The following is a 7,812-nucleotide window of genomic DNA, read 5'->3' as shown; positions in this document are numbered from 1 at the left end:
GTCCTCGAGGTGTTTCTTACATATCAACACGCGAAGGTCGATCGCCTCCCAATATGAGAATATTACATCCGATTTACTATTTGGACCAACTTGCGGCTGCGATTGGAGTAAAAGATTACGATTTGTTTCGAAAAGCAATCGAAAAAAAAGACAAAAAAGATGATGAATTTCTGGAAAAGTGTCTTTATTATAAACGTCAAAAAGAAGCAGCTGATCTCGACAATTCCACAGTGTTTATAAACGATGGTAGTACTTATCAAATGATACAAAGAGATGAACCGCTGACTTGGAAACAATGGATAGATTTCAAGATGCGAGCGATTAAACTGATATCAACAAAAACTGATAGTAAATATTATTATTGCAATTGTATCTTTTGTCTATCAGCTGGAGTTCAATTTATTTCGGTTCAGTATAATTCCGTTTTCAACCATATCCTGAGTTGCGAACGTATTCATGCCAAATGTACACAATGTTATTCGACTCATGTTAGCGAAAAATCTGTTATTAGACATAAATGTCGGAAGAAAATGCGAACACATTAGTAAATTATAATCTTCAGAAATTTTTCGCTTCATTTACACTTGAGAATCAACCACATAGTAATCACGATCTTATTATAATTAATAAAACCATTGACCTTCATTGATCATTCATTTGATATTCAACAAAAAGTATCAAATCAATTCAATCTTTTTTTCACACTGGTTGCTGATTATTAATGATGATGAAGAGACGTTAAGTTGATTGTTTTAGAATTGATCGATAACCAAACCAGCGGCCACAGTAGCTCCTCGATACCGAAGCATAATTCGTCCGAGATCTTTGTATTCTGAATAAAGTTCAATGGAAATCGGTTTGGATGTTTCGATTTCGACGATTCCACTTGAATTTGCTGCTAAACATCGAGGCTTTGTTTTGGTCACTCGTCCAGTGCTTTTGTCCAATTGTGAAATCAATTTACTGATTGTCGCTTGTTTCTGCAAATTTTTACAATGTAACACAACTTGAAAACCCTGAAAATATAAACAAAAAACAAAGATTAACAAACTATTAAATAAATCACAATCTCGATGCCGATCTTACCCTTGTTAATGGAATCTGAACATTAGCAAAAACTACGACTTTGGCCTGGAAACGAGTTGTAACAGGTGATGGAACAGATATATCACATAATATATCACCCGAGGCAATATTAGTTGCATTACATCCTGTCAATGTTAGAGTTATTTGATCACCAGCAAATGCTTGATTAAAGAGGCAATCTTCAATTGAAATAGCTAATTAATGAGGGAAAAAGATTAATAGAAAAAGTTAAATTTAGAAATAAATCATCGATGTAATCAAAACAATGACGAAACTTTCTGTTAAGCCTCAGTCAATCCTTTGAAAACATCACTGATACTCAAACGCAAAGGCTTAGACACAGGCCTTTCTGATGCTTGAAAAGAATCTAAGCAATTGGTAATAATAATAATGATGCATGTAAGTAATTAAGAGATGGTCATTAATTGTACCGAAATTATGGAAATTAAATACACACCGATAACTTCAACGAGAGATAGACCCGAATACCATAAAGTTAAGGAAACTAAGGAAGGGATTGTTGATCGTTCGTTGAGATTTTCTCCCGTTTTCTCACGTTGCAAGGCACTAAAGTATTTCATTTTTGTGCTCCGTTCATTTCTCTAATTATCGACATGTTATCTGTCAATAATTGCCATGAAAATCACTAGCCAACTCATTGAGAGCCAAAAATAGTTTTTTTTTGCTAATTACATGTATTAATGCTATTTATTCAGATGAATTGGACAATTAAAGACCATTTGATAATGATAAAATTATGTTTGGTTAATTGAGTAAATTGTGACTAATGTGTTAGGTGAATAATGAGCTTTGTTCGGAATTTAATTGTATTTGTTCATTTATGAATCGATTTCCGCTAGAATTTGTATAAAAAGAAATAAACTTCGATGAATTTAAAGCTTGTTCAGTTTCTCATTGTGGTAATTGCTTTAATTGGAATTACTTTGGCAGGTCGAGATAAACGATACGGACCCGACGCGTACAAGGATGACTTGTCTAACAGTGTATGTTTTGGCTGTCTTGGCGGCGAAATAAGCTAAGCTCGCTTCTCAGGATGACCTTTACGATGCTAGAACTTCCAAGTCAGATGAAACGGTTAAATAAATGTATTGAATAATCATGAGCTGATAATGATAATTAAATAGAATAATTTCTAGAATTTAAATGTTTCTTTATTAATATAATTGATGTAATAATAATTCACTTTATTACTTTAATATATGACTTTTATCTTTTAATTGAAGAGAAGGGGAATATCATCCCAACTGATTATACAGCCGTGAAAATTGAGTTTGTGCTTTTCATTTTTTTCATTTGAGAATCTTGATCGATAAAAGAAAATTAATAGATAAAAATGTAGGGTTATGAGTGAAATTTCATTGATGTAATGGTAGCTCATTCTCTCTATTTTAATAATTAACTAGTACAGAGGTGATTTCACTTAGAGAAAGTCAGTCCTCAAAGTCTCCATCTAACGGTAAAAAAAAGAATATTATTTCCGTAAATTCATTTATTTAATGAAACCACATTTATCGAAACAATTAGTTATTGTTAATTGTGTGACACTTTCCCAAGCTTCAGATGACCATTCAACTACATGTAATAAATTAATTGAATTGAGAAGTTCATTTACAGAGGCATCAGTAGTGATTAATTTTGAGATTAACATTATTGCGATAATGATTCTTAAAATTGCAAAAATTCCTGCATCTAGTGGTTGACATATTGAGGTACAATTAGAAGGAAAAAATTCTACTTTTAAATTACTCAAATTAGGTAAGTTATTATGACAGGAACAATTATCAATAAATAACAAAACTTTCTTTTCATCCTTAACTAATTCTTGGTCCCAATCAACTAACCATTTTTTCCAAATTTCGATAGATCTATTTACATATTGACATGTATATTAACTTTTTTCGAAGATGTATATTCGACATTATAATTAGACAAATCAAAGTTGACTGAGGCAAAGCAACGAGGCTTTCTAGCTGATCCAATAATCAATGGCTTTCTCTTGATACCTGATAAACTTGCGCATAATAAAATAGAAACATGATTCTTTAGTGATTTAGTTCCATGTCGATCATCAGTTTGGAAAGAATATGAATATGAATTCTGACATTTGTATTGAAGTCCAGTCTCATCTGCGTTGTAGATTTCATCAGGTGAATAATTAGCTAATTTCTCAGGCAAAGATGATAAGTAATTAGCTAGAACCGAATCATCAACAGACTTTGATTCTCCTGAGATTCTGACATAAGTTAAGTTGTTTCTCAATGTAAATTTTTGAAACCAAGTTCTTGATCCTCTGAATCCAATAATACCTAATTTATTAGCCTCTAATCTTGCCTTTGCTTTTATAACCAACGAGTTGAAATTGAAACCTTTGTTAATACACAATTGACAATATTCCTTCATCACTTGATCTAATTTGGTAAATTTGTCTTTATTAGGTAACCGAGTTCTAGAAGCCATTGTTTTATTAGCTGTTGATAGAGATAATCAATTCTTATTACTAATTAAAAGCTCCATGATCAAAATAAATACCTTTGATTAAATTACCAATCTCATCTTTCTGATTGTACCATTTACATATTTGGCTTTCATTTATAAAGTATTCACCAACTAAATCAATTGGTTTTTTACCTTCCTCGAGTTGGTTAATAATATTCAATTTATCACTTAAACTTTTTCTAACCATAATAAGAAACTGATTAAATTAACACTAATGAACAATAATCAACACAAACAAAAATAAGACTTTTGTTCGAACAAAAATTATTCGTTACTATTAGTTACTAAATCAATCAATAGATGGAGCGGAAAATTTCCCTAAGTGAAGTTTCTCTAAGTGAAATCACCTCTGTATTACTGAAATTCTAAGGCAAATTTCATTTCACTTCAATGCTCAAGGGTCTGTATTTAAGATCTCGTACAAATCCAACTTTTGCTTGTCGAGATATTGAGACAAATGTTAGTAAAAGTTAAAAATCACTCGGTACAATTTCCTTGGTAAGTTTATTGATTGAAAATTGTTTTTAATCTAAAACAAAACTTATTCACCTGTTGGATTATTCACAATTTAAACATTCAATTTACTGTTTTATATTTGCACCAACTAGACTATGTAAATTTTTAGATATCGAATGATCTTTAATTGTTCAATTCGTCTGAATAAATAGTATTGATAATACGCATTTATTCTCTAACTTTGGGTAAATTAAATGATGTTACGCTTAATTGTCTTTTTGTAACAAATTTAATAAAAATCAACTGATGAGAATTTTGAATTTTCCTTCCGGATGGACAAAATTACCTTCAAAAAAAGTGATACAAAGATAAATATATTGTAATACCAGTTCCAATAATCCATTATAAAGTAGCTAAAACAATGTTTAATTAATTAATTAAATAGTGACTAATCTAACAGGTGAGCAATGAGCTTCGTTGGGAAGTAAATTGTTTATTTATCAATTGGTGAATTAATTAGCTCAGAGAATCGCATAAAAAAGAGTTCAATTTCTTGTAACTATGATCACTTTCAATCAATCGAAAACAAAGTTCAAATTTCAATTCTCTTTGTGTTCAGATAACTTATTAATAGTTTTTCTCGTTCAACGATTGCCGATTCAATCGACAATTATATCAAAGTTTCCATTGTCTTTTTGTTCAATTAAAGTTCTCACTCAACATGTGATCATCATCATGAAACTCAAGCTTCTTCTCATTGCTCTGGTTGTTTATTATTTCTATGCTTTATTGTTCTTTATTGTTACAATTATGTCCCAAAACCAAATTGAGTTATTAATCTAATTTTCTTGTGAAATAAAAATTCAAAGTTCTTATAATTAAATTAATTAAATTTAAACTTTAATTTAACTTATCAATAGTTATTCTCGTTCAACGTGTAATCACCATGAATTTAAAGCTTGTTCAAGTTCTTATTTTATTAATCGCTTTTATTGGAACTTCTCTGACCACACAGCACCCAGACTCGGAATTGGATCCACCCTCTCACGCTTCAAAACTTCTCAAAGAAATGATAAGGATAGGATGCTGTTCGAAAATTGATAATAAAGTAATTATCCTAATCATTTGATGTTGATTGTTGTTTAACAAATTGTGGTATTAAAATAAAATTTATATCATTTGAAAGCTTTTTTCTCTACAAGATGGTGTTATCAATTAATTTCTATTATAATTTCGCAAAATTAATCAGAAGATGAGACAAAAAATCGTATCATTATTTACTTGGATACCTAATATACAGCCTCGAAAATTAAGATCGACTACACTTTTAAATGGAGATACGCATAGAAGTGATATCTTATATACAACCATCGACTTTGAGTTTGCAACCACTTTTAATTTACTCGCCACGATAATGATAATCAATGAGAGATTAAGTTAACCCAAAGATATGATAATAATCAATGTCTTCTCATTTAATTCGTGTTATCTTTTAAAATGGTCATCTGATTAGATTTATCTTTGACTGATTATCATTAATTGCGCGAGTAAATTAAAAGTGGTTGCAAACTCAAAGTCGATGGCTGTATTTAGTATTGAATTTACATTGAAAATAAAGCTCCGAGCAAAAGTATTGAGAAAAGTTTCTAAATTACATTTTTAATTGTTCTAAATTAACAATATTAGTGTAGAAATTGAATCTATGAGGAATCGAAAGCTCACTATTTGATTATGTGTTGATAGAGTTTTAGTGAAGTTGAATTTGTTTTTCCGTGAGTTACAGGCCATTTACTTCGGTAAATTCGAAAATTAAAAGGCCGATTAGAAACGACTCGAATTTTTGGGCTATGAATGTGATCTGAGTTACAAAAATATCGTTATGAAAATCTTTATACCTGAAAATATAGTCTGGCATGTTTTCATCAAAATTGAACCATAGGTCGAAGTTTAATACGCAAAAGTTTAAGAAATTTTCTCGAAATTATTGTGAAAATTTGAAAAAACTTGAAAAAATTCCCATTCATTAACATGCAAAAAATTTGAGTCTTTTTTTAACAGCACTTCGAGACGCATTCAATCACGAATTTAAGACCTGAGACTCTTAGTCGATTATTGAAAAGGGATTAATTATGTAGGCTAATTAATACTGATTCGATTGATGTGTTTTAAAAAAATTTAGCCTTGTTCATTCTTGAACGACTTTTGTTCAACTGATTCCCAATACTTTTGCTCGGAGCTTGAGATAAGATAGATTTTTGAGGCTTTATGCCTTTTACCACTCAAGCTTCTTCTCATTGCTCTGGTTGTTTATTATTTCTATGCTTTATTGTTACAATTATGTCCACAAATCAAATTGAGTTATTAATCTAATTTTCTTATGAATTAAAAATTCAAAGTTCGTATAATTAAACTAATTAAATTTAAAATCAAGAAGCACTACTTGTGTTGCCCGAATTTTTGGTACAAAAGTTATCCAAAGTCTCAAAATCTTGTGATGATTTTGATAATTTTCGTATTCTCGGTTGGCTTGGTGGAGAAGGAAGATTATTTCGGAGCCACCAGTCGAGTCTGAGACAATGGATTAGTCAGGCCATTTAGTTTCTTGAGGACAATAACACCATTAAAAAAATTCTGAAGAAGTTCATGAAATTCTGTACTCAGCCTAAAAAGTGCTTTCAACAAAATGTCTAGAAAAATCGATCTGAAACTCAAGGTTCGAGCGCTATTCTGTATTGCGACTACCAGTAACCAAGCTCATTATCAATATTGTTTATCCAGACCAATATAAAAATTAAAAATCCTTTCATCATTCAAAATTTGAACAGTCTTGTCGATACAAATATAATTATAATAATTTATCAGTTGAGTGAAAATATTAAAGTTTAAATATGCAGTGTAGACTTTGAGTGAAGACTGTGTAATTTTTAGATATTGAATGATCTTTAATTGTTCAATCCGTCTGAATAAATAAGATTGATAATACGCATTTCCTTTCTAACTTTTGGTTAGTTTAATGATGTTACATTTAGTTAATTAATTAAATTGTGACTAGTTTATTTGGTGAATAATGAGCTTTGTTGGGAAGTAGATTGTGTTTATTCATCGATGAGTTAGTTTCCGCTAGAATTTGTATAAAAAGAAATAAAATTCATCAAACTATTATCACTTTCAATCAATTGATGCAATCGACGACAACAAAGTTTAAAGTTACAATTCTCTTTGTTTCCATATAACTTATTAATAGTTATTTCCGTTCAACATTTAATCACCATGAATTTAAAGCTTGTTCAAGTTCTCATTGCGGTAATGGCTCTCATTGGTACTTCTTTGGCTGCTAATCTTGACCGTAATGTAAGAAGTAATGGTGATTGCAATTTTCCGCTCTGTTGATTGTGCAGGATTCCTAGGATGATCTTCAATATGCTAGAACTCACAAATGTTGATAAAATGGTTTAATAAATATATTGAATAATCATGAACTAATAATGGGTATTAAATAAAATAACTTTAAGAATTAAAATGTCTTTTTATTAACATAATTTATTTGTGACAATGTTTATCGATTATCCTATCATTGATTCAACTATTATAATCATATAAAGCACAGTCGCAATGTTCAAAACTGATCGTCTAGCTTAGTGCCCGACTGGCCGCTTTATTGGTGCTAATCTGTGCTTAGAAATTATGAGACTCAATAATCAACCCTTAAAAGAACCTTTAGCATTTAATTCTTGAAAATTATACAAGACGTTA

At 30.2% G+C, this 7,812-nt stretch overlaps 2 protein-coding genes across 2 annotated transcripts; both read right to left on the bottom strand.

The window, feature by feature from the left end:
* Positions 1-752: 752 nt before the first annotated feature.
* On the bottom strand, positions 753-1,667 carry LOC128387023 (protein HBS1-like). Its single transcript, XM_053346158.1, has 3 exons — positions 1,544-1,667; positions 1,087-1,280; positions 753-1,016 (listed from the first exon to the last, which is right to left on the bottom strand). The coding sequence occupies exons 1-3, from the start codon at positions 1,665-1,667 to the stop codon at positions 753-755; spliced, it is 582 nt and encodes a 193-aa protein (XP_053202133.1).
* Positions 1,668-2,596: 929 nt separating this feature from the next.
* Positions 2,597-3,794, bottom strand: LOC128387022 (tigger transposable element-derived protein 6-like). Its single transcript, XM_053346157.1, has 2 exons — positions 3,071-3,794; positions 2,597-2,972 (listed from the first exon to the last, which is right to left on the bottom strand). Exons 1-2 carry the CDS (start codon positions 3,562-3,564, stop codon positions 2,597-2,599), a joined length of 870 nt encoding a protein of 289 aa, XP_053202132.1. The 5' UTR covers positions 3,565-3,794.
* Between the last annotated feature and the right edge of the window lie 4,018 nt (positions 3,795-7,812).

This window comes from Panonychus citri, unplaced genomic scaffold (genome assembly GCF_014898815.1).
Source record: "Panonychus citri isolate SS breed McGregor unplaced genomic scaffold, ASM1489881v1 Contig00077, whole genome shotgun sequence".
NCBI lineage: Eukaryota > Metazoa > Arthropoda > Arachnida > Trombidiformes > Tetranychidae > Panonychus > Panonychus citri.
Note: the sequence above shows the minus strand (reverse complement) of the source record. Positions and strands in the feature narration are given on the sequence as shown.

What these genes read in the sequence shown, in the direction of transcription:
- LOC128387022 (XM_053346157.1), bottom strand. Translation starts at nt 3,564, where the DNA reads ATGGCTTCTAGAACTCGGTTACCTAATAAAGACAAATTTACCAAATTA. An exon ending in ATTATTGGATCAGCTAGAAA is followed by an intron (nt 2,973 to 3,070) that starts GCCTCGTTGCTT and finishes ATATGTAAATAG; the next exon opens with ATCTATCGAAATTTGGAAAA.
- LOC128387023 (XM_053346158.1), bottom strand. Translation starts at nt 1,667, where the DNA reads ATGAAATACTTTAGTGCCTTGCAACGTGAGAAAACGGGAGAAAATCTC. An exon ending in ATCTCTCGTTGAAGTTATCG is followed by an intron (nt 1,281 to 1,543) that starts GTGTGTATTTAA and finishes CTCATTAATTAG; the next exon opens with CTATTTCAATTGAAGATTGC. An exon ending in TTCAGATTCCATTAACAAGG is followed by an intron (nt 1,017 to 1,086) that starts GTAAGATCGGCA and finishes TTATATTTTCAG; the next exon opens with GGTTTTCAAGTTGTGTTACA.